The 26,345-nt window shown below is 41.4% G+C and overlaps 2 protein-coding genes across 2 annotated transcripts in view; both read right to left on the minus strand.

The window, feature by feature from the left end:
• LOC308280541 (FERM, ARHGEF and pleckstrin domain-containing protein 1-like) overlaps positions 1-332 on the minus strand; it is an 81,491-nt gene extending 81,159 nt beyond the window's left edge. The window contains exon 1 of the mRNA XM_080720861.1: positions 237-332. The gene's annotated coding sequence lies outside the window, so the exon portion shown is untranslated. The remainder of the gene's footprint in view (positions 1-236) is intronic.
• Positions 333-4,163: 3,831 nt separating this feature from the next.
• LOC308280154 (sorting nexin-14-like) lies at positions 4,164-18,095 on the minus strand (the record flags this gene model as incomplete). Its single annotated transcript, XM_080720415.1, has 27 exons — positions 4,164-4,229; positions 4,426-4,517; positions 4,810-4,905; positions 5,356-5,520; positions 6,622-6,745; positions 7,024-7,143; positions 7,509-7,549; positions 8,240-8,348; positions 8,665-8,765; positions 8,959-9,042; positions 9,397-9,589; positions 10,131-10,251; positions 10,700-10,761; positions 11,095-11,219; positions 11,502-11,657; positions 12,921-13,035; positions 13,757-13,837; positions 13,972-14,019; positions 14,197-14,272; positions 14,646-14,814; positions 15,576-15,660; positions 15,770-15,857; positions 15,949-15,992; positions 16,112-16,190; positions 17,161-17,234; positions 17,685-17,805; positions 17,959-18,095. The coding sequence occupies 27 exons, from the start codon at positions 18,093-18,095 to the stop codon at positions 4,164-4,166; spliced, it is 2,772 nt and encodes a 923-aa protein (XP_080576541.1).
• Positions 18,096-26,345: the final 8,250 nt, after the last annotated feature.

A 26,345-nucleotide genomic window follows, 5' to 3' on the forward strand; every position in this document is an offset into this window, starting at 1 on the left:
ATAGTAAAAGGGACCTCCTTAAAAGCTTCAGCAGATTAGGGGGAAAAACCCAACTGAAGCTGATACCGACAAGAGAAACGCGAAATATCCGTACCAAAATCCAACACATGGGCTATTTTGGAAGCCAAACCACTCTATCCGACGGTAAATCCGTGTTTTTTGGCTGCAAATCAACGAATCCCATTCATAAGAACCAAGAAGATGAATGTCCTTAACCCCCCCTCTCTCTCTCTTACCTTCTTTCTGGAGCCCGGAGACTGTCCCCGCGCCGACAAGCCTTTTTTCTATTATCTCCAACAACAGAGTCGGTCTGGATGTAAATCCACAATGGCTCGGTACATTAAGTTTGTTGTTCAGTCCTTCTCTGAAGTCTCCTGTCTGCCTTGGAGACAGAACCACCATCCATAAACCCAGCAGCAGCACACAGTGCGAGGAGCCGTGGCTTTGGCTACAATGCAGCTACAATGTGGAAACTGTGGACTGAGCCGTGGCGAGGGGTCGCTATGATTCACACACAATGAAACACAGTGACATGTGGTACTCTATTGCCGTACTGGAGCCTAGAAGGACCATTTAGATCACTGCATGAAGCCACACCACACTGGGTCGGACCCATTTTTATGGGTCCCTTAATTTTCCTACATTTTGTTTTTATGATTTCTATGATTTCTCCAAGTAATTTCATTAATAAATAAAAGAAAATCTAAGAAATTCCATAAATGAGAAAACAAATAAGAAGTAGTGAAAGTAGCCGATCTTCAAGTTCACAACGCAGCACAGAAGCAACGTGTTGTGAACTCTGATGTCAGAAATATTATATTGCCAACTTATTTTAAGCTATTTTAGTATACAGTAGTACATTATGATAACAAATTCAATGAAGTTCAGTCAGGAAGACAAAGGCAAAATAAGTACCCAATGCACAGAGGCGCGCTCCTGCCGCTCTAGCTCCACCGCCACTTCCAAAGAGAGTGAATAGAAAGTAGATACACAGCGCCACCTGCAGATGATTTGGTGAAATTACATTGTCTCATAGTAGGGATTTTCTTTGCTGCTTGGGGTAGTCGCACCAGAAAGAAACACACTGGCTGGAACATAGGGGAAGAGGGGAAGACAAACAATCCGCAAAAGGAAGAATAACGAAGAATAAATCTCACTTAATATTCTGCTTAAATGAATTAGTATACAATAAATTCACTAGCTGAGGTTATTTGAGGAGAGGTTTATGGGCGGCAGCTCATTGTAGCCTACCAAAACCCATGGCTAGTAATTCATGGTTTTACTGTTGTGTTATTTTATTAGTGTTGTTAGTACTGGGTTCATTTGATAGATAATAAAGTTTAATTTGAGGCTGTGTGGAAACGTTAAAAGAATCAAAACGGCGTGAAGAAAACATGTGGCCATTACGGGGATCGAACCCGCGACCTTGGCGTTATTAGCACCACGCTCTAACCAACTGAGCTAAACGGCCGACTGCTCAAATTGTCAGCAGCGTAGTATTATAAAGGTGTAGCCTACTGTATACATTTTTTCACTTTCGTATTTCCTCTTTACAGTTTATGGGGTATTACCACATTATGCCTGCCATAGCTGTTGTGCTTTTTCCACAGCAAAAGCAAAAGAAATAACAAACGGGTGTTGATGGCCGATTACTTTTGTATGTAAAATAAATCTATCTTGATCCAATGCTATTGTATCATGCCCATATATGGAGAACTCTAGCTGTGATGTGTATCTGTCTCTGTGTAGATCTATTAAAAACTAGACCAGGTCAACCTGGTTGTGCCAGACCCCCTGTCTGTCATCATCATTTATGACATCATGCCTTTTGTAGGCATGTCATCATCATGTCATCATCATATATACCCTTTATATAGAAAACCCGGACAGACCGACATTTGCTTATGTAGGCCTACCCATTTCATGGGTCTGGCAACTAGACCAGGTCAACCTGGTTGTGCCAGACCCCCTGTCTGTCATCATCATTTATGACATCATGCCTTTTGTAGGCATGTCATCATCATGTCATCATCATATATACCCTTTATATAGAAAACCCGGACAGACAGACCGACATTTGCTTATGTAGGCCTACCCATTTCATGGGTCTGGCAACAACCCCTTAGAAAGTTGCAAGACAAATTGCAAGTGTGGTTTACGTGACGTGAGTCACACTTGCAAATACATCCATTCCTGTCTTACCATTTACCATGTGTCAGTCCTTGTCCCTTTTATGCCCATATATAGATCCCTGATGTCATGATGTCAGTCATCTACCGATCTCCATATTTGGGAAAGTTTAAATTTTAGCATTTTCCCATTCAAGTCAATGGAGAAAATGTATTCACTAATAAATGAATATAAATTAAACTATATAACATCTCCTAGCAAAATGCAAGCACACGTAGCAAAATAATATCTGGAAAGATGGATGAATGGGAGAAGAAATTCTGGTTGCCCTGATAGGGAAACAACCACACTAATTATTAAAAGTAACCCACCAATTAATAATCAATAATTAATTTACTTGTTAATCTGATTCTGAAGGAAGTGTCGTTTCTAATAACTTCTTTGTGCCAAAGGGTTGTTGTTTTGTTCATTGAATTGAAACATCACAGAGTTCTTTTATATAAAACAGATTACTTTATTAAACAAATGCTTATCTACAACACAAAAGTACATAAAGACAAGATAACAGTAAACAGCAGTGTAAATAACATAAATATGAATGAGAATTATTGTGAGGATGAAATAATAATCAATATAAAGCATGTATTATTCAAATTCCTTATCATAGAAAATCAATGCATTGAAGATGGTTTATAAGGGCCAGATCCAATCAGTCTAAAAGGAGAGAGATGAATTAATAATAATTAATAATAATAGAGGGAGAGGTCACGCACATGGGCGCGTGCTCACATCAGCCTGGGTGACAGCAGATTGTTGGGCGAGCGCTGGCGCTTTGGCATGGGATCAACTTTGACCAAAAAAAAGCACAGACTTGGTTGGCAGAACAATCTCTATCAGCCCAGGAACGGTACTTGGTCCTGCTGGGGACCTAAAAAGGTTGGTGTCAACAGATCGGGTGCATCTCTCCACTCCGACATGTCTCCTTTCCGACATGTCTCCATTCCGACACTAACCCTATCTCTACCCCTACCCTAAACCTTAGGCCCATGGGGAGTGTCGCCACTCCGACAATAAGAAGTCCATTTCGGAGTGGCGACATGTCGGAATGGAGAGAGCCTCCCCAACAGATCTGAGGGACATGACTTTTGAGGAAGTCTAAGAATACGGGGGAGCCAGATTGTTCAGTTCCTTGCAGGTGTAGAAATGTCGAAGGATAAAATTAGATCAAAGACAATAGGTTATTAAAATGGACACCTTGATTGGTTTGTGAGCTAAACCTGCTCTGAGTTATGACATGACATAGTTGAAGCACATGGCCCATGTGCTACTAGTGAGGAGTTCAAAAGGTGGAGGGGTTGAGCAGCAGCGAATGCACAGCTTCCAGTGTGATGGATTACAGTTGGGTGATGGTGAAAGAGTGTGACCTCTCTCTCTCTTTTGAACGTTCAGGCACACAATTTGGTATAGCTTTGTAGCCATCTGTGGCAGTGTGAGTGTTCTTAAGGCTTGTGAAGGGGGTGCTCCCCAAGGCCTAGTAGTTGGTAAAGGCCGTTCTCTGACCCAGGGGCGGCCTTAGTAATCTGGAGGCCCGTTTCAAGAGCTATTGATGAGGCCCCCCCACGCCACCACCAGCACACCCAGGCCACAGTAGCCACGTAACAATCGCACACAGAAGTTGACTTATAGTCAATGACTGCCTGCTATTTATATATTATTATTATATCACTACATAATGTTATAGCATTGACCTAAATGGCGTTATATTAACAAGGTTATATGATTATTAAAAAGTGTTATACGTGTGTTGCAAGTTGAACAAAACTTGCTGGCTAGCTCTTGGAGGCCCCCTGGTGGCTGAGGCCCGTTTCAATTGAAACTGGTGAAACATAGCTAAGGCCTCCCCTGCTCTGACCATTGCTTCCCATGCTTGGCTGACAACATGGCAAATTGAAGTGGTCATTGTGGTAGAAGCTCGCCGAGAGGACAGTGAGAGAGTATACATCCATTTAAAGTTCAGCTGCCCAGGTCTAGTATCAGTTTATCTTGTTTAATTCTGGAAACAGTTCTTGAATGATGATGTCCAACAGCACATAAGTCAGCTGATGAAAAAATATACAGGGTTAAGGATGAAAAGCCATCTAAGATATTATTCAATTATATTACTGAACATGTGCTGTCCAAGTTAATTTTGTGTGTGTGTGTGTGTGTGTGTGTGTGTGTGTGTGTGTGTGTGTGTGTGTGTGTGTGTGTGTGTGTGTGTGTGTGTGTGTGTGTGCGCTATGAGTATCAGGGTACCTGTTTGTTAAGAACTGGCTGTTGTAGTCCATCGAAGAGCAAGCGCACTCCATCATACATGGCCTCTTCGCTGATGCATTTTCCTAAGAGATCTGAGGAAAAACAAATCAAGTATAGGTGCCTGACGGACTTAATGAAAACCCTCAAGTGTACATGTTGTATACATTTGATACACACTCTATTGAAATGATTGTTGTGGGAATATAGCTATTTAATACTGTATAGTGTATATCACTTACACACCACCTTTAATGTTCAATTGAAAGATTAACAAGTAATTTAAGGTTTGTTTAAAAAAAAAAATCCCACCGTCTACCACAGACATTCATGACATCCTAGAAAAATTATAACTATAAGAAACAACAATAACAACTTAATGAATACCTGGAATAAAGCTCAGCATCTCGTCAAATGTCTTTTTCGCTCTCTTTTCTATGTCTGCAGTTGACCTCGGTTGACTGCTTTCCCTGAACACCGCATCTGGTTGAGCAAGGAATACATGAGAAGGGATCAAAGTAACTTCGGCATTTGGCTACAAAGCCACACTGCCTTCCTCCGGGCGGGCAAAATCATCATGTATCAAATCACATGATGTAAGAACCATTCTTCGTGTTGGTGTCATACAACTGGGAGTGTTTAGATTAAGCTATAGTGGCTATAAGCGTCTATAAACTATAGCGGGTATGGACCTCATTAAAGCTGCAATCTGGAACTTATCTTAAACACTTCAACCCTCTATAGGCCTACTTCATAAACTTGAGAAAAAAAGTATAAAAAGGAAACAGACCTTGTAAACCTGCTATTGTCACTGGATGTCTGTATGGCAGAGTATATTAATACAATAGCTATAACTAGCTCATCTACAGTATGTCTTTCATTGGTTCTCAGCATCATATGTCATGTGTAAATATTCTAGTACTGCAACTGCACCTCGAAGGAGGGTGATGAGCGACACAAGGCGGTGCTCCCGGGCCATTCGGTCCAGCTTGGCCTGGAGGCAGTAGTCTGTGTACGCCTCTAACGTATTCTTGAACAGGATCCTCCCGCCCATCAGCAGGTGGTGCAGCCAATCAGGGATGTGGAACACAACACGACCTGCAGGAGGAAGGAGAAAGTGAACAGACAGATCAGAAAGATGCAATGAGAGAGAAACAGAGATGTGAACATGGGTGGTAGTCAGACTGTGATCAAAGGACTAAATTTACTATATTTGACTGTGATCAATGGACTATATTTGCTATATCTATACTATAATTTTGCGAATGTCTGAGTGTCTGAGTGTCACAGCGTTTCTCCTCAGTGGCTGGAGCAATTGATCTGAAATCGCATCACCATAAGCATATGAACACACCTGACATAACTGTGAAGCCCGTTTGTCACTTTCACAAATCATATGCTGTATATTAGCATTTTTATGGTGTATCTACTATCTATTCTGCATCTAGCTTGAGGCACATCTATTCTAGCATGAGGCAAAATGTTTAACCAGCTCTGTGTGTGTGTGTGTGTGTGTGTGTGTGTGTGTGTGTGTGTGTGTGTGTGTGTGTGTGTGTGTGTGTGTGTGTGTGTGTGTGTGTGTGTGTGTGTGTGTGTGTGTGTGTGTGTGTGCAGGCAGGCGGGTGTGTGTGCAGGCGGGTGGGCGGGCGGGCTGGGGGGGGGGGGGGGACAGTATCTCTGTAGCCATTAAACAAAACGGGTTTCTTACATTGATGCTCCTACAGTACATCATGCAAGCACCAGTTAAAGTTACTTTCCATCCCTCATATACTGTGTGCACAGTGCACAACCCATAACCCACACACTGCACATCATTTTGGAGCTCATATCTTTGAACGGGTAAGGTCTAGTTTAACTGTGATCAAACGACTATATTTGCCATATCTGGGGCATTAAGAAACTGAAGATTGTTTTATTATTAAACTGAAGTGAATACATGTCTCCTGTAGAGAATTGTGTGATGCACGGAAAGTTTATAGCTAATCTACGTTTTATATTCTGGAATGAATTTGACTTCTGTTGGTAAAGTGTTACAGCCCTTTTTGGAGAAAGGTGATGGTCCAAATGTAGTTCTACAATGTGATATTTTACAGTTGGCATTCACCATGATCCTAATTATTCTGTTCTCTTGTCTATTGATATATGCGGAAAGAGGCTGAGGCTCTGTAGCTTAGACTGATTCAAACAGACCCCACTTACCGATATACATTAAGTAGTCATACACCCCCTCAACTGTGATCTCTTCCATGAAGCAGTTCTGATTGTGTCTCTTCCCAGCCATCTCTGACCAGTTGGCATTGTTTTTGAAGAGATCATTGAACAGCTGACAGAGGGAAAACAATTCACACGCATAAGGCCCAATTTCTACTCGTACAATGGCATCACATGCTGGAAAAAAAAGAAGCAGATCTATAAGCTCACAAGTCTCAACGCTTTAAGCTTATAGATCGGGCTATTGCCAGTCTGCGACATCATCCTACGATGAAGCATAAATTGGACATCAGGGTGAAGAACTTGACAGTACAGAATCTTTCAGGTATTTATTCATTAACATACAGTATATAATGATCTCCTCAAGGCTCCAGCATGATTAATACTAACCCTTTTGTCAATTTCTGAGGTGGGGCTCAGGATGGTGAGTTCAGGACTGTTCGGTTTGGGTTTAGGGGATTTGCAGGAATTGCGGAAGGACTTAATAAAAGGCTCCAGATGCTGTCCTTTCTAGAAGGGGGGAAGGCACAGAGCAGAGTATCATATGAGTTCCATTTTCTATACGAAATGTTATGCCCAAGGTGGTGGATATTCAGTCGTCAGGAGCTATCATCTGGTTATAGCCTGTAGCTGGATTAAGTTAGGCACTGTTAGCATGGTGACGTTTAGGCATGGGTTTGATGAGATTAAAGCTGCAATCCGGGACTTATTTTAATGACAAAAAAAATATTTTAACCAATCTGTGTGGTAGAGTATGTCAATACAATTATGTAACTAGCACATCAGTGGTTGGACACGCACGGTCGCACGCAACTTAAAGCACGTACGAACACTCACTCACACACTCACACACTCATTAAGAGCACTTTACTCACCTCTATTATCAGTTTGCTGGGCACAGACTTAATGATTTTCCCTGTGAAACAAAGTTTATCGAAAGGTGATTGTTCTGTCAGTCAGTTTAGGCCTTCTGTTGACATCCAGATTTCAGCAGTCCTTCATTTCCCTGGTAGCTCTAGCTCTAGGTTAGTATTACAAAGGCCTAAAATGCCTGGCACACATTTTTGCCTTGGTTACTGTGCACCATTAACCACTTTTTTGCAAAAAAAAGAAAAGAGATAGCAAAATAGCCGATCTACACACTAAAAACTTGTCATATTGTAGTGTGTTGTGAGCTTGTAGATCTAGCTATTTAAGCTATTCAATTCACAACAAATATTTAAGTGGTTTAAGTGATTTTAAGGCTTAAGTGATTAAAATAGTAGTTCACAGCCAAAATTACTTTTTTCTATTGATTAACTCATGCCATGGAGATTTTTAGTTTTTTTGTCAAAAGACAAAAATGCATGCATTCGGGTCCCCATCCGGAATCAAAGGGGGTAAATTTACTCTAATCACATTTTTGTCTTAGGAATGCGACAAATACAAAAAATATAATATTGAACTCAAGTCTCCATGGCATATTAAAGTAATCAATAGAAAAAAAGTCATTTTGGGGTTGAACTACTCCTTCAAGTCAAGGTTCATCAGAAAACAAGGAGTGTTTTTCAGACATTACTGTCACAAGCACAAGGTCCCATTAGGCAACAGCAGCCTGATAACTTACCAAGTTTGACATCAGGTAACATCTTGGTCCGGAACTGAGATTCCATATGAGGGGAAAGGAAGTCAGCCAGAAGCTGACTGTTGCTCAGTTCGGGATGCTGCAGAAGTTTCTGCAAGAACAGTCAGACACGATTATTTACTGTATATTGTTTGTTGACTGGGGTATGCATACTGTAGTTAAAAACTGCATTTCCAGATAAATAATTGTAGTATAAAGAAATGATGATGAGTACAAATTAAATACAGATAGAATCATGTATGGCTGTTTTAAATCAATTTCACTTCCCTGCACGGTAGATGCACATAGAAATTGGCTTAATCTAATTAATTCTTGTTCATTTACAGACTCACTGACTCACTATGGGCAGCATGCCTGTCAGATCCAATGAAGTGACAACTGAGTGAAGTTTAGACTCGTATCTCTACCTGCAAGTACTCCTGGAACTCCTCCCGTTTCGATGTTAGGAACTCGTAATTCTTCGGCCCAATGATTCTCTTGGATGGCAACTGTGCATCTGGGAAAGACCCTATGAAGAGTGTAACAATTTACACAGAAGACTGTGAGTATAGCACACTTGCACATATAGTACTTTACTATAGAAGTTCACTCAAAGTTATTGGGCTGCTATGGTCATAATGGGAGTTTAATTTATAGACTAATGAAATGAATTGGAAGTGTACCATACAACATACTGATGAAATATTTCTGCAAGTACCTACCATGGAACTCTGTGAGCTTGGATTCAAGGACATAGAACTCTGTGTATCTTCTGTACACAGACCAGTTCTCAGTCTCATGCCCCACTGAACAGAAAGCACAGAGCAGACAAATCAGACGAAGTTCTATATATCATCTATTTAAAACAAACAGTGTGTTTTGAAGAACATGCTAAATGGCAACAACACATTTTAGGTTCCATCATTGAATTCTACAGTATATGCATTCCATCCGTTTTGCTTGGCTTAGCTATATACTTTTTTTAAAACGATATATTTAATTTACTGTAAGTAGTGCTTGGTGTGAATGGCCTTGTATTCATGGCAACACAACCCTCTACCAAATAACGTAACGTTTCAACTAAAACAGTGTCAGTAGTATAGTATAAATGAGCCTTAGGCCAGACTGAGGAACCAGTACAAGTAAACTCAACCCCTAACCTGTTCTGCGGTCATTGCGCTCCACGATGATACAGAACACTGGAATCTGCTCGCTCTTCACCTCGTCGTCATCATCACAGATGCAGGAGATGGTGATGCTCCAGGCAGACAGGTCACGAGAGGTACTGAGTACACAGGCCTCCTCCACGGGTTCAGGGAAGTCATCCTCCAGGACCATCATGGCCTCTTCTGCCTTGGTGGGAGGGAGAGGGGTGTGTGTGTGTGTGTGAGAGAGAGAGAGAGTCATATAGTTACTAAGACTGTAACAGTACACATAATTCATACAGAACCGTTTACTACAACAGTGATTCTCAACCTTTTTAATTTCAAGGACCCCCAGTTTGACATGCATTAGGCTACAGACCCCCATTTACTGGCATTTCTATCTCTGAGACCACAATTTAAATTGGTAAAATTTATGTTAATTTAACTCTGAGAATGTACTAATGGAACCAAATGCCATTCGGTTCCATTTGTACACTCTCAGAGTCACATACCCATACTAGTCTGTAAGACAGCGCTATTCAACCTGCGGCCCCGGGGGCCGTATGTGGCCCCTGCGGCATATCTATGGGGCCCCTCATGGTCATACCAATACAAATATATTTAGTATTTCAGATCCTGAGTATTATGACATAGTAATTACTTACAAAATAGATAGAGCGTGCTAAATGCTAATTTGTGATAGTCAGCCATCACTGTGTGAAAATGGTTGTTTTCAAGGCCAGTCTTACCATATCCTCGTCCTCCTCCACCAGCCCGGAGGATGGCAGCATGGCCCCTTCCATGGTGCTGCTCTTGAACACTCCTTTGATCTTGCTGCCGATGCGGCTAACCCTGGAGCCCCTCTTCGACCTGTGGTTGGATGAGAAATGTATTGAAGGTTGAAGACATTTGGCATTCAACATTTGTCAATCACTGCAAATGAACTCAAGTCAACATGTATGCAGAAACTAGCCAACACAACAGGGACGAATGCACAATGTCACACAGGTGTTCTGCGTGACTGCCTGTCAGATAGAAAACTAAACAGCAAACTAGGCGTTTTGGCCCCGTCGGTCCGTCCTACCTGAAACCCCAATTGAAAATGTTTGAAAGTATAACATTGTGCTCATGGTCAGAAACACAATGCACGCACGCACGCACGCACGCACGCACGCACGCACGCAAGCACGCGCACACACACACACACACACACACACACACACACACACACACACACACACACACACACACACACACACACACACACACACACACACACACACACACACACACACACGCACGCTACTGTGGTACCCACCTGCTCACCCTGGAGTTCTTGGCAGAAGACACAGCAGCCGGTCTCAGAAGTTGGTGGAAGTACTGCAGAAGAACATGGAAACAGAACATCATCCATACTAACAGCATACTGTATCTGCCAACACTCCCGCTTCTCACAGGAGCCTTCCTATTTCTAACCCTTAGTCCTGACTGCTACCTTCTCAAGTCAATCTCCCCTTGCACGCACAAACAACCCTGCTTGACATGGGACACTTGTTACTTGCACTTGCTGATTAAAGTTCTTCCCAAGAAGAAGAAAAACAGCCCACTTGGTGCTAGAGCTTCTCCTAATACATTCATGTTTTATCCACTAGCCAAACCATGTGTGCTATCATGGCCTGGGCAAATGGGTTATCATTAAGCACAGATGCTGACCTCATCGCTGTCGCAGAACATGGGGATGAACACGTTCTCCAGGAGGGACAGTACGCGCTCATAGGCCTCAAATAAACACGCCATGGTTTGGAGTTTCACCACTTCTTCATACGGGCCCTCAGCAACTACAGTAGGTATAAGAACATAAAATCTGAATCAGAAACACTTTGATTGCTAGATAGCGGTACATTCATATGTTCTAGGAATTCTACAGTGATAACAGCTATACGCAAAAGTAAAGCAGATATTTATATAACGGTGTGTCATTATCTACAGTAATAGATCTGCTTATTCACGTTGCAAAAAAACATTTAAAACACAAAAGCATGCATTTCTTCATCAATATATCACCAACACAGCAGTCTGTAAGTCTTATACTGCACAGCAATCCTTTATACAGTACGTACTGGTGCGTATTTCCTCCACTATGAAGGGGTCCAAGCGGATCTTGTCAATGCTCTCATCCAAACAGTAGGTCTCATAGATCTTCATCACCTCCTCATGAAGCATCCATTTCTCAGAGTCCGTCATCTCAGGGCACAGTATCTTAACGTTGAATTCCTCTAAGAAGTACAAGTACAAGAAGTCAGACTACCCATGTTCATGTTCTTAGAGCAGCAACTCTTCAAATCAGTGGGATCATTCGTTGTATTTGGATGACGTGAAAATAAGGCATAACAGCTTACAATCTCTGTGCTGGGACATCACCGCCTTCCACTTAAAACACAGCCGAGCCAGAACATGTCATTTTGCATAGACTGGCTTTGATTTTGCAGCTATTATGCCAGGTGTTCACTTATCCATTACAGAATAGACAACAGGTTCTCACCCCTATTGCGTCATACAACTGACGCGATCTTAAATACCGAATGCTTCTCACCATAGACGCGGACGGATTGCCTAATGTCTCAAGGGTTAGACGCATTGGGTGGTCTAAGAAGAAAGAAAAAAAAGTAGTTCCTGATGCGGGATTCGATACGCTCTGAAGGCTTCTTGGTTTACCAGCCACCCGTCGCTACCGTTCACGCCACTATAAACGACGGAGCAGCGCCGTCTCAGGCGGCCATGACCCCCGTGAGTCGCCACCGAGGCGAGCGATAGCGAGCCGAGTTGCCGCGACGAGCGGTGGGAACGCCGCATGAGCCGACTCAGCCGCGTTACCGAATTACGTGCCGTTATGGACAGAATAGTAAATCTTGACCAGGGGACTGCTTCCGCCTCCGAATGTGGCTCAAAGAAGGGACTACGTTATCATTTCACGTTTTGTCAAAGATAAAAGCACAAAAGAAAAGGTACTTCCCAGTCACTCTCGTTAGCTCAGTCGGTAAAGCATGGAGATACAAATCTCCAGAGACCGGGGTTCGATTCCCCGTGACGGCCGTCAGTGAAAAATCTTCCAGTAAACACATGTCGGCGCATGCGTACTAAGACTCTGTCTCGTCCAAAAACTCTCCGTCTCCGTCGCACCCTAGACGCAATAGTCACTCCCAAAACTTCACAGGGTGAAGCAAAGGAAAGAAAGACACGGCGTCGGGAGGGTGAAGCAGAGGAATCAGGTAAAAATAAAACAGCAAAAAAGCTCTTTATATGAACTCTAGTGTCCCTATATAGACATGTCATCCTTGGTCAGCAATTTTGTCTCTCTACACCAAATCTCTTTAGACAAAAAATAAAATAAAACAAAAAGCCAATCTACAAGCTCACATCGTTAAATATGCTGGGATCTCAATGAGCCTCTTCTGGTATGATCTCAATTAGGCCCTTCTGGTATGAAAATAACCTTATAAGTTGTAGTGTGTTTTAGGGAAATTGAGGATTTCTTGTACCGACAGTGAGGAAGAACTGGAGCACATGGACGGCCCCCTCCTGTTTCAGGAAGTTCATGAAGCGGAACAGCAGATCTTGCTGCTCTCTGATCTCCTTCAAGTCCAACTTCAGCACCTGAGAGCGGGGTGAAGACGGGTACACATTTTGTGTTTCATTATTTTATGCTTTAACTATTGAAAAATAGCAGATATACAAGCTCACAGCGCGGCACCGAGTGCCGCGCTGCGAGCTTGTAGATCTGCTATTTTTTTTAAATCGTGAAAATTTGAATTTTGACCCGATTCTATAAGTGTCTTTTGAATCCTTCTGAGGTTTTTTTGAAAAACCTATATTTCTATGTCAGCAATCTGGCCAGCCATCGTCAAAGAAAAGGTCCTTTTCACTCAACTGGAGCTCAGTTAGTCTGTTCTTTAGAGACTACTATGTCAGTGGTTCTCAAATCTTTTCATGTGAAGGACCCCCAAACTGAAATTTATTTAGCCATGGACCCCCATCTCAAAATATTTAGTTCCAGGGACCACCCAGAAGCAAAATTTGAGTTACAAACGTTCACTTTGAAAATGCATATATTCAAAGATTCGCACACATTTTTCACGACTTTTTCAAAAATAGCAGATCTACAAGCTTGCAGCGCGGCACTCGGTGCCGCGCTGTGAGCTTGTATATCTGCTATTTTTCACTGGTTAAAGCATTCACTAATTCTAGGCCTAAATGGGTTAAGAGAAAGACATCTGGGTCTGCTCATCCAAATCTTTCCTAAATCCACTCAGGTGTACGATGGGGAGGGGTAATCATTTAGTTCAACCCAGTGTGCACTGGAGAAGGTACTACTCACAGAGTGACTTTCGTAGCGAGTATCCGAGAACTTTTGCAGGAAAGGTACCAAAGCTGAAGTTGGCTCTGTGGCTTCCTCGGGCTGAAAACACAAATAATGGGAAACTGTAGTTTGAATCACTCACATTTCAAAACTTGTAATAGACAACATAATAATATATCTGTTAAGTACATTGACCAATATACTGCAGTGTTCAACATACTGTACAAACTTACTTGGGAGTTGTTGTTGAAAAATAAGAGAATCAAACGATTTGCTGTGTCCTGAAATGGTATGACACCAACAAACAACTTCATGAAAAGTATGTTAAATCATGTTCTGGAGGAGCAGTCTTAGCTGAAACAAATCCATGGTTTCATTCTAATAATGTACATGGTACAAACTACCAGAGGACTGTTAAAAATAAATACAAATAAAGTCTTTAATAACTGCACACTCACAGGATCAGCCAAGTAATCCATGGCGGGAAGGAACACAGAACCAGCCAAGACTTCTCTTATCAGCAAAGTGAGAGATCTATGAACAGCAGATGGATCAAACTCAAAATGGGAAATGCTAAACAGAAATAATCACCAGTATTGAGAACCCCTCTCTGGTCATTCATTTGTATTGTAATTAACATAAACCCCAGTGTCCCTATTTTGGGCAGAATTTAAAATAAAAATGTTAAACATTTTCAGAATCTTGCTTTTCAAAATAAAAATAGGCCTAAAGAACAAGCTGATCTACAACCTTTCAACGCATCACATCAATGTATTGTGAGCTTGTACATTGGCTAATTTAGTGGTTACGAAAATGCACCCCCGGCTCCCTGTTTTGTGTGTTTTTACAAATCGAGCCCAGTTAATGTGAATAATCTTGACATGTTGCATGGTCATTGTCACAATACCTGCAGTCTGAAGCCTGGGGTGGCAGAATGTACTGGAATAGCAACTCTGTCAGCGTCCTGAGGTAGAGAAGCTCATCTCTGCGACTGCGGAGAGCTACGTGGAGATCAGGACCATATCCCTGCAGGGCAGCTTGCTGAAGATGCTCTATGTCACGGGGCAGCCCGTGCCCTATACATATACATAGGTATTGAGGACAATGCACATACACACACCTTTACAGTGTCCATTTACTAACTTGCCGGCCGGCAGGGAAATGACTGGGGGGAAGTGTGGGTCATGGACAATGTTATTAATATCCCTGTATTTATTTCCCCAATACATTTTAATGCTTGAAGTATTTCTGCATTGTAGTGGGGGTAACTAGTAAGACACCTCAGGGTGACATGCGACCTCGCCCTAAAGGGCGAGGTCGCACCAATTCTTGGCCATCTGGCCAGTGATGTATATGGGACCAGTTACTCATATATGGAGACCCCTGCATGATAGTCAACAATGTTATGTCAAAACATGCCCATATACTGTATGGGCAATACCAAATATGGGCATTCCCAGATATGTCCTTAATATTGATAACATAATATCCTTAATAATGTCCTTAATATTGATAATATATAGGAATCTCCATATATGGGCATAAAACATATGTTAATTAGTAAAGCCAAGCAGGGCCAAGCACGTCTATTTGTAAAGTTTAGTCTTCAGTGTTTTGTTTGTAAGGTCTTCCATTGTATGTACTTCGTCATATGGGAAAAATAAAACACCCTAAAAGGTATTTTTTGGACTTTGTCTATACTTTTTGGAGCCTTGACCGCTCAGGCAACCTTTACACTCTACACTTTTCACTGCAGAGAGAAAGACAGTTGTCAATGTACTATTTATCTCTCAGATTCTCTTCTCTGTATTCAGGAGACAGAGATAGTTTGTTATACCTTTTTGCCTTGCTTTGCTGATTATTTCAATGTGTTTTGTGGCAACTTTAAGCAGCTTTTCTGTGATGAGAGAGGCCACATCAACCTGAAAGAAAGATTATGATCTCCATAACATAAACAGCCTTCATGTTATAATGGTCAGTCAGCAACCTAATAAGCCTGACCTGCAGATCTATTGAATGTCTGTCTGTTACCTTTTGGGCACGACGGACCAACACAGCTGAAACGAAACGCAAAGTCACTCTCAACTCATCAATGAATGCCTCGTCATCTGTCTTTTTCCTGCAAATAAAAATAAATAATAATTTCTGCCAACAAAATGACATGTTTAATAATAATAATAAATGATTAATAATACAGGACCAGTACTTGCCTATACCAATGATACACAAAGTTTTCCAGAACCAACTCCAGAATCTTCACAACACAAAAAGTAGAAATATAATTCAAATCGAATTAGCATAATGAGAAATACATACATATACATAACATAATATAACATAACACTAATAAAACATTTATAATGATATGATTACCTCTGAAAGAGAGGCATCCACCTTTGAGGGAACTTTCAGATCAAACCATGGCTGATACCTTTCCAGCAATAAAGATGGCCTGTCAAAACATAATAGCAAAATGAATGTATAATTATTGAGCTTTTAACTACTCATCAATACTGAAATTACCCATAAAACCATAAGTACTGATTCTGATTCTGCCACTTTTTGCTCATGCACCCTTGTCTGTCCACAGATTTTGGGATGAACCTTTTATGTTGCATGGTCTTTCTGGAGATGATTCCACGTCTCCAGGAAGACATTAAACTGGAGCTTAATCCCTTTTGGTCATTTAAGTTTACTTCAGTAAACTTAAATCAGAAGTTTAGTTCTGCAGCTGTTTCACTCAATGTGTAAATATATATATATATATATATATTTTGTAATCCCTGCTTGGATGTTTTCATGGCCAGGGCTCCCTTGTAAAAGAGACCATCTCAACAGGACACCTGGTTAAAAGAAATGATGTATATGGGAACGGTGTGGCTCCCATGTCAGACTTACAGTAATGTGGACAGCCTGTGATGTCAGTCATCAATGATATTTCGATGACATAATCTAATGTACGACTCCATATTCGGGCTATGGTTAGGGTGTCAGCCTGCTATGAGCCCCAATAACTTCCATTATAAAACTAAAATTCAATATTTCAAAAACTCTAAATCATGAGTGAAAAAACAAACAAAAACAATGTGACAGTTGGCTACTTATTTGGTGTCTGGTCCTCCAGCATTTTATGAGATTAGCTTCTATTCCATGTTTGTACTATTCAAATTAGCAGTGTTTAAACGTGGTGGAGTTCACAGTGTTGCATAAAGGTAGAGCTCACCAGCCTTGATGGCTAATATATCTTGTGCCTGAATGTTGCCCACCCCTGAACTATCAAGAGGATGCCACTCCCACAGGGCTCCTTTCCATTGCTGAGGGAGTGCCTTGTTTGACTTTCTGGGGCCAAGCTACAGTAGCAGGGAATAAAAGTGTGTGTTACTGTGCTACAGAGCATAACACAGGCAGATGAGATGACTCACCTGTGCCTTTTGCATTTGATTTTTCCACACACAGCACAGCTGTGACCCAGTGGAAACAGCTCCTGCTGGCATGACTGTTGAGAAAGAACAAGGTAAAGTCACAAGCCAGCTCAGAAGATGTTTTATTTTAAAGATATGCAGTAATGGTTAGGACCCAAAAAAGAGAGTGAGAAAGAGAGATGGAGATTGTAACAAGGCAATAACAAACATGCTTGGCCTTGTCGATTTGTACTCATTACTCATACTTGTTTGGACAGAAGATATAGCAGACTTTAGCAGAGTACAAACCTGTCACTGCCTGCAATGCCACCACCCCAACTAATTCATATTGTATGTGCATATGACAATAAGGCACCTTGAACTTGAAAAACAACATCCAACACCTGCCAGTGCCTGTACTTATGGGATCCTAAGATCACAATCATCCTTTCAATAACTATCACACCAAGCATTCATTGTAATGACATTTTCTGACTTACTCATTCACTGATCCTCTATCAGTGATCTTTGACAGTTTGACTTACCTTAATCTTCGGCTTGATGGACACAAAAAGGTTGGGTAGCAGCGACTCAGGTCCCAAAGAGCAGTAGAAAGTCACCATGCCAGCCAGAAACGACCAAATTCCCATAATAATATGTATATGTCTGTGAACACAGAAATTACACTATTCTGTTGTTGCTAAAAAGAAACTGTATAGCTATGAACATGATAGGCTAATGGGACATGCCCTTAAGATATTAGTAAGCATTATGTAAGTATTGTTGTGGGACAATACGTGTTGTGTGCACGCAGCCTACCTGTTAAACAGGACCGTGGACAGCAGCAGAACTAGTAAGAGAAAGCAGAACAGCGGGTATTGGCGGACCACTTCTCTGATTAGGTCCAACTTCAACATATGTCTCATTTTCTGCAGATAAACTTGGACTGGTCCCATTGTAGCTTTGCGTGTATTCTTCTGTCACTGTACAATGAAAACAGAAGTGAAAATCCCCTATAATATCCACATCCATTAATAAAGGTGTATACAGCCATACAGCAGCTGCGGCGTAAAGCAGCGACAACTGATGTCTCGATTGCTATTTTTACATGGTAGACAGGACATTAATATACTAGCTACATTCAACTTCTGCAGTGCACATACTGTAGGCTATGCAGTATGCACTGCACAGACAGACAGACAGTATCTTGCTGTGAACTCTAGAGGTGAGTGGCCCGAAGGGCCGCAAACTTCTTGTAAGATACAGGCTCTCGGCTAGCGATTGAGTCTCTCTCTCTCTCTCTCTCTCTCTCTCTCTCTCTCTCTCTCTCTCTCTCTCTCTCTCTCTCTGGCTGATCACATCAATTGAATAGCACCAGTATCACAGTAGTGTTTTCCAGACCACACACAATAATGCCCTACAAAGCCAAAGTGCAGTAACTCATTTCCTAGTCAAATTATATAACTTTCTCTGGAGCATCTGCTACTGTACATGCCTAAAATAGGCAGGCTTGCACTGCTATAAGAGATGCACAACTCTGCATACAACAGTTTATGTTCTACTCATTCTCATTGACAATGAGACAATGAGTCATTGTTACCATTAATAACATTAAAGGCAAGTTTAAAACACTGACAACAACCAGGCAACACGGGCACTGACTCAACTGCTGCCTCGCTCAGGTACGTCTCACAGGGGTCAAGTCGCCTCAGGGCCTTCCGAGTTTCCCACCAATACGGTGGGAATCAGCTATAATAATTTTGTCGTCAACACGGTATGCGAAAGGGCATCTGACGCCAAAGGTACCTAAGCAAGTGCCGAACAAGTAGGCAGGGCATGATGTCAGACTAAAGCAGAAGAATGGTGATTGGACATACTTTCATTTAAATTGTTAATCTGGTCTGTAAATATTAAATATGCATTTTAAAAGAATACAACAGTTAAGTAGGTCTACAGTTATATTATACAATGGAATACCACATAAACCACTCATCAAACAATTGTGTAACACACTTCCTTCAAAGATCCTGGTGAATACACATCCACATAAAGTCTGAGACATACATACCTTGTAGAGGAGACATGCAAAGAAAAGACTGCTTATCCACGTTCAACGATCCAGGGAGTCTGAGTTCATCTGATGGTGTTGTCAATTACAACTATGAAAAAGGCGTGACGTCAAAGTGTTCCAACCTGTCGGGTTACATTGTTCTCTCTGCATCTAGGCCAGAAAGAGGCCCAGAGTTATGGATTTTGAATTTAGCTTCCCCACATTCCCCACAGCACTCCCACATACAACAACAACACAAATGAAATAAGAACAGAACGCCACACTTCCTAGAAGCTGGGAAATGTAATCCCCTCCTTTTCACCACCTAGGCTGGGACACTACATTATTTTGGATATAATCTTTCACTCTTATACTTTTTCACAATAACCATTCCATAGAGGTTTTTGACAATGTGCCCCAGACACAAATAAATAAATACCATTTATGATAGCTTGTTCCAAAATATCCTCGGGGCACGCCAGGCTGTGAAAGCCATGGCGGCTGAAGCCCTTCAGCGTCTCAAAACATTGTTGTGCCCTGAGGGCACAGTGGCCTTGATGCCCCGTCCACACTACAAAAAACATACACCACCAAAGGTCAAGTGGCCTTGCCCATAAAGTGATGAAATTCCAGGCCCGGGCCAGGGCATGCCTTAGTAGGCAGCATTCATTACTGAGCTGTACTTCAATACAGACAAACACTGTAACACTGTGACAGTGGAGCTACAGTAGTTGCCAAAAAAGACTACTAAAATAAACATTGACTTGACCTCAATCAAGCAACAATATGTTTCCCTACTCTGAACATACTTGAACACACAAGTCCCCCAAACAGTCTGCTACACGCAGCTAAGGATCTGGATTGATTTGTCTGACAGGGCTTGTTCCAAAGGTCAAAATCAATCTCAAGAATAAGCTTCTCATCTTCTCTTAAATGTCATACACATCTTCTCTTAAATGTCATAAACATATGAACACAATTATTCACAGATATATGTGGAGTGAGTGCAAACTATTGTGACATCACAGGTAAACATAATTTGTACAGAACATGTTTTGGCAGTATACATAGCCAGCTTAATCAAACCAGAATCATCAAATTAATCCATTATCAAAATGATCCAGTCTGTCACAGAAGGCTCAGGGCAATATTGACACAAATGCAGAAACACTCGGGAACCAAAGAGTTGTTTCAAAACCAACCTTTACTAAAACATACAAAAGAACAGAAGTACACCTTCACAGAAGGGCAATTAAATGCAGAAGACTCAGGAGACAAATATAGAAATGAACAGAAGCTCTTCACTAAACTAACAGAAAACGTATACATGGTCATTGGTCAACCAAATTCACACACAGTCGAATAAATACTATTAAGTCAAATTAATCCAACACTCTTTAGCTGGGTGCCCAGGTGGAACCAGTCTCTCGAACAGGGACACACAGAGAGTGGAGAACAAGGGGAAGAACACACCGGGCAAGGGCTGGGTCACATCAGGGCAAAAATAGGGGCACAACTGGACAGGACAGGACAGAACAGGACAGGACAGGACAGGACAGGACAGGGCACACACACACACACACACACACACACACACACACACACGCGCACGCACGCACGCACGCACGCACGCACGCACGCACGCACACACACACACACACACACACACACACACACACACACACACACACACACACACACACATCAATTCACATCAGAGTAAAAATAGTGACAACCATGCCCGCTCTCCCCTAAAAGAGAATGTACAGTATATTTAAGCCCACAATGCTGTATTGACAAAATGCATTCATGCATATCTGTCAACAGAGTGCTTATTTCCACTGAGGTCCTTTCATTGTAGTATGTGTAATCTCTCAAGACAGCTCAAAGGAAAAAAGAAGGGAAAAAATACAAAAAATACCAAAATATTTTTTGCTGAAGGGTTCCCAGATTAGAGTTTGTGTAAACGAAATGCCACCTGTTGGCATTCACTTCCACATCATGTTGACATACCGTAAAGCAAGTACAGGCCTACATGCTCATGAGTCAGTCAGTCCTCCCCTCTTGCGGTGTGTAATTCATGTGAAAACATCTGCTCGATGCCAGTTACTTAGTTTTTACCACGTTTATGATAACTGCTAATGAGGAACTGCTGAATGTCACCGTTAATGTTGGTTGTTCTCTTTTTGCATCAGCTGCCCTCCCACTGAAAACAGTGACCCTTTACACACAGTGGAATACAGCACTCCATGGAAGATGGCATTTTTCCTTTTCATCCTCCAAATTTATGGCATGTATTTCATATTTTGTACATTTTTGTCAGCTTCCGTTTTCTTATTATGCTGAATATTTATTTTGAAAGTATGATTCTTTTGTATTTGTTTAAGACATTTGACCACCATTTGTTTTTACAGGGGTTTCTTCTTCACTGTCACGACTTCGTAATGTGAGGGTCGAGTCAGATAATATGGGTGCTGTATTGAAGTGGGAAGGACCTCGCAACCCACCCAAAGATCTGGTGTACACGGCAGAGGCAGAATTCAGGTACTGTACAGTGTGTTAAGTAGTCTAAACAAGTGATTCTCCACATTTTTGAATGAATGAAATAGGCCATATAACCCCATTTGATACAGATTTGATCTCTTGGAACCCAACCTACTCTGTGAAATCTTAAAAGTCTTAAATGAACAGAGTTACAGAGCATCAGGGTTCCAAGGACACCACATACCGGTACATACGCTTATAGCCCATTTTCCACTTGCCCAACTCCACACCACTCCACACCACATCGCCCACTTGTGCCAGGTTTTCCACTACAAGGACCTGGGTAGAGTGGTGTGAAAGTGGTACTAAACAGGGTACTAAAAAGTATCCACTCTAGAGTAGGTCTGAGCTAGGCCAAACAGGGCCAATCACTTCATAATGACTGATCACTCACTGACTTTTTATTTAGACCACCAGGATATAGTTTGTAATACATGATAATAGATTCTATTGTGTTATAACCACTATTATAATCTATTATAGTGTATTTTAATTATCACAGTAATACATTAATACTTTATAATGTATTATAATCACAGTTATAATCCATTACAGTGCATTATAATTAGGATAGTTGTAATACAAATTTATATTGTATTATAATCACAGTTAAAAGGGTCAATTTGTTTCTTACCGATAGGGGTACTTTTTTGTAATGGAAAATGTAGATATTTTTACGTGGTGCGGTGTGGTGTGGTGTGGTGTAGTGTGGTGTGGTGCTAAAACTGCAGTCGAAAAGGGGCTTATAGATAGAGAACCAGTGGTCGAAAACAAATCTTTGTCGAGACAAGGGCTTGGATTGTTCAATCTGACATGACAGATAAATGCATTATACGTTTGTCAGACTGTAATTGTAATTGGCACTGGGAGATTTTTTTCCCCTTATCTTTTAAGTAACAAATAAGCTCACTGTACGTGTCAGTTTAAGGTAAATGTGCAGTACAGCTATTTGATACCTGTAGGCCTAATATTGTTTTTGTGTGATACTGCCATGGCTTAATTTGAGCTGAAAAGAAATAGAGAAAGAAAAGCAGATAAAAGAATGGTAGAAGGAGAATGAAAGAGAAAGGGGAATGAATGAAAGAAAGCTGTGTGTGCATGTAATGGAAAAGGGAACGACATAGTTTACAGTTTACAAAAAGTAATCAGGAACCAAACAACAATGGAACATTTGATCTATGTTCCCCATTTCATCTGGGAAGCATCATCACACATGCTTGTACACAAACACGCATATAGGCCTACTGTACTGGCACATGCATGTGTGCACACCAACACACACATAGCACACACATTTGAGGATATAGGCCTACAGTATACTGTAGTTTCCTTGGAAAAACAGATATTCACTGTTGTTGTTGTTGGTGTTTTTTAGTGACTTGTGTGACTTAAGTGCATCTTAAAAATGAATGATCATTATGACAAATTAGCCTAATTTACAAAAAAAGAACAAAATCACTGATCACTGGATAACAAAAGATCTGCAGTGGTTCTCTAGGACTGGGTCATGTTTAGATGGCAGCAGCCCCGCCCCCTACAGTTATTAATTTGACTTTAATAAAGTATAATCCATCCTGCCCTAAAATCACAACACTGGTTAAAGTGTTGTCATTAGTATTACAATGTTGTCAAAGTGTTACACTTCTGTCTGCAGTCTAATGATTCAGGGTGAATATCAGGGTGAATATCAGCAACATGGCATTTTGAAAACTTCTAAATGTTTTAATAAATATAACGAATGTATTATTATTATTATTATTTTTATTTATTTTTTGGACAGTGACGACTTTGAGCCTATATGTTCTGGCACAAAGGAACAACAGTGTGATTTTGGCCACCACATCAGCTGTCTTGGAGATATCAAGTTGAGAGTGAGAGCGGAGCTGCCAGGACGGATTTCCCCATGGTCCAACGAGGTTGAATTTGAACCCCAAAAGCATAGTGAGTCCAGTGGTGTGATATGGATTTTAGAAGTGTGGGTCCTCTAAATTCATGACGTCATGCGTGCACGCTGTTTTTATTGTTAAGTGTGTGCATATGAGGCGCGCGTGCGTGCAGCAAAATACCGGTAAGTGTGGGCTCGCTGAGCCCACGCGAGCCCATGGCATCTCACCCCTGAGTGAGTCTATTGCACTTTATGGATAACTTTTATTTCACTTGACTGACTTTTGTTATTTTGTTAAAATTTTAAGGATGTTGGAGCTCATTTTGGTCAAGTGTCTATCACAAATACAGTGTTCTACTATTACTTCATTAGATTTAATAGAAAGGCTGTTGCATAGTAGACTACAACTACAGTTTTGCAGTGCTCTGACTAAACTTACAGTAGCTTAATGTTAACTCAGTCATCTATCTACACAGTTATCTACGTTTTGAAAAATGATATGGTTACTTCCTTTTACATAAACATACTGTAGTGTATACAACAATATCACCATTAGCTTTACTGATGTAATTCCCAGACAAAGCATATTGCAACTTTCCTTCCCTTTCTGTGTCATGTCTGTCCAGCTGTCATTGGTCCTCCAACAGTGGGTTTACATGCAAAGGGCGGAGCCATAGAGATGACCATCAAAGACCCCCAGCTGAGGGTCTCATCACTGGGAGAGTGCTACAGTAAAGTCACCTATGCTGTGAAGTACTGGAAAGCAGGCCATGAGACTGATGTATGATCTATCTTTGTGGGATAGAAACCTTTTTTCTCCTTTTTTATATTAACCATTCGAACCCTATAGTGTCCATATTCCGAGAACTTTGGCCAAAAATAGCAGATCTACAAGCTCACAACGCCGAGGCGTGTTTGTAGCTTGTAGATCGTCTATTTTCGACAAAGAGGTTTGGTGTAGAGGGGGAAAAGAGCAGACTAAGTACGGAGTGAACGGTCAAGTTTATTAAGTATTGACGGTTCAAGTGGTTACATGTCTGAAAACACAAATTTACATGAATCCAAAATACACTGATGATCATGCTGTCAAAAAATGAAACAATATGGAATCTATGAAGAGGTTGTGGGGGTCCCTGCTTCATCTCTCTGTCAGCTAAGGGGTCCTTGGCCTGAAAACGTTGAAGACCCCTGATCTACTGTATAAAGCTCTATAATTCAACACTAGCCCTAGACTACGCCAGCCTAGAGAAGTGGTTCTCAAACATTTTGGGCTCAGGTCACCCCTGTAAATAATGTTTTCATCCATGGCACCTCTGAATTACATTGTTACTTTACATCACCTTACATTTATGTTATATTATGGTACGTAAATATGTAAATATTTCCCTGTAAAATACAACATGTCACAAGGAAAACTTGAGAGAATATCGGTTTCCATTATGACTGAAAATAACGTAATACTTAACCACTTGAACTCCAGTATCCCTATTCTGGGTGTTGCGAACTTGCGACACGTTGTGACCTTGTAGATCGGCTATTTTTGGTGAAGAGATTTGGTGTAGATTGACAAAGAAGTACAGTGCAATTAATAAGTACTAGAAGCTGGGCCGCCCTTCGGGCGGCCCAGCGTCTAGTCGGCGACCTAGCCAACTCGGAACAATGTAAATAGGGAATGAATGCCCCGCCCTTTAATGCAAACCCCATTATACCTGTTTTCATAGGACCCGTTTTGACCATTTGTCTGCCTGTGTCCATTTATGCCCATATATGGAGATATCTGTATCTGTCTGTCTGTCGGTGTCCATTTTATGTCCATATATGGAGATCACTGCAGTTATAGTTCTGGGTCCATTTTATGCCCATATATGCCCATATATGGAGATATCTGTCTATCTGCGTCCATTTTATGCCCATATATGGAGATCTCTGTATCTGTCTGTCTGTGTCCCTTTTATGCCCGTATATGGAGATCTTTGTGATTCTGCATCCATTGTATGCCCATATATGCCATATATGGAGATATATGTTTATCTGCGTCCATTTTATGCCCATATATGAGATTTCTGTCGCTTTTTCAAACAGATGGTCAAAACGGGTCCTATGACAACAGGTATAATGGGGTTTGCATTAAAGGGGGAACCGGCACTGTGTCTGCAACACAGTCGGAGGCACAGACAGATACAGAGATCTCCATAATGGGAATAAAGGGACACAGACAAACAGATGGAGGAGGAGACAAACTTAATGCAAACCCCATTATACCTGTTGTCATAGGACCCGTTTTGACCATCTGTTTGCCTGTGTCCATTTATGCCCATATATGGAGATATCTGTATCTGTCTGTCTGCGTCCACTTTATGCCCATATATGGAGATCTTTGACCATCTGTTTGCCTGTGTCCATTTATGCCCATATATGGAGATATCTGTATTTGTCTGTCTGCATCCATTTTATGCCCATATATGGAGATCTATGCAGACACAGTGCCAGTTCCAGAAAATCCTGATGTCAGACATCAGAATCCGAACCTTTCGTGCTGGTTCCAGAAAATCGTGTATCGGGTCGGGTCGAGGCCGAGCACTGCACTACCTGCTGCGGTGGGGAACGCACGCGCCGAATTTGAAATAGGGAATGAATGCCCCACCCTTTAATGCAAACCCCATGAATGCCCCAGCCTTTAATGCAAACCCCAATATACCTGTTGTCATAGGACCCGTTTTGACCATC

The sequence above is a fragment of the Nannobrachium achirus genome (genome assembly GCF_963921795.1).
Source record: "Nannobrachium achirus genome assembly, chromosome: 24".
Taxonomy (NCBI): Eukaryota; Metazoa; Chordata; class Actinopteri; order Myctophiformes; family Myctophidae; genus Nannobrachium; species Nannobrachium achirus.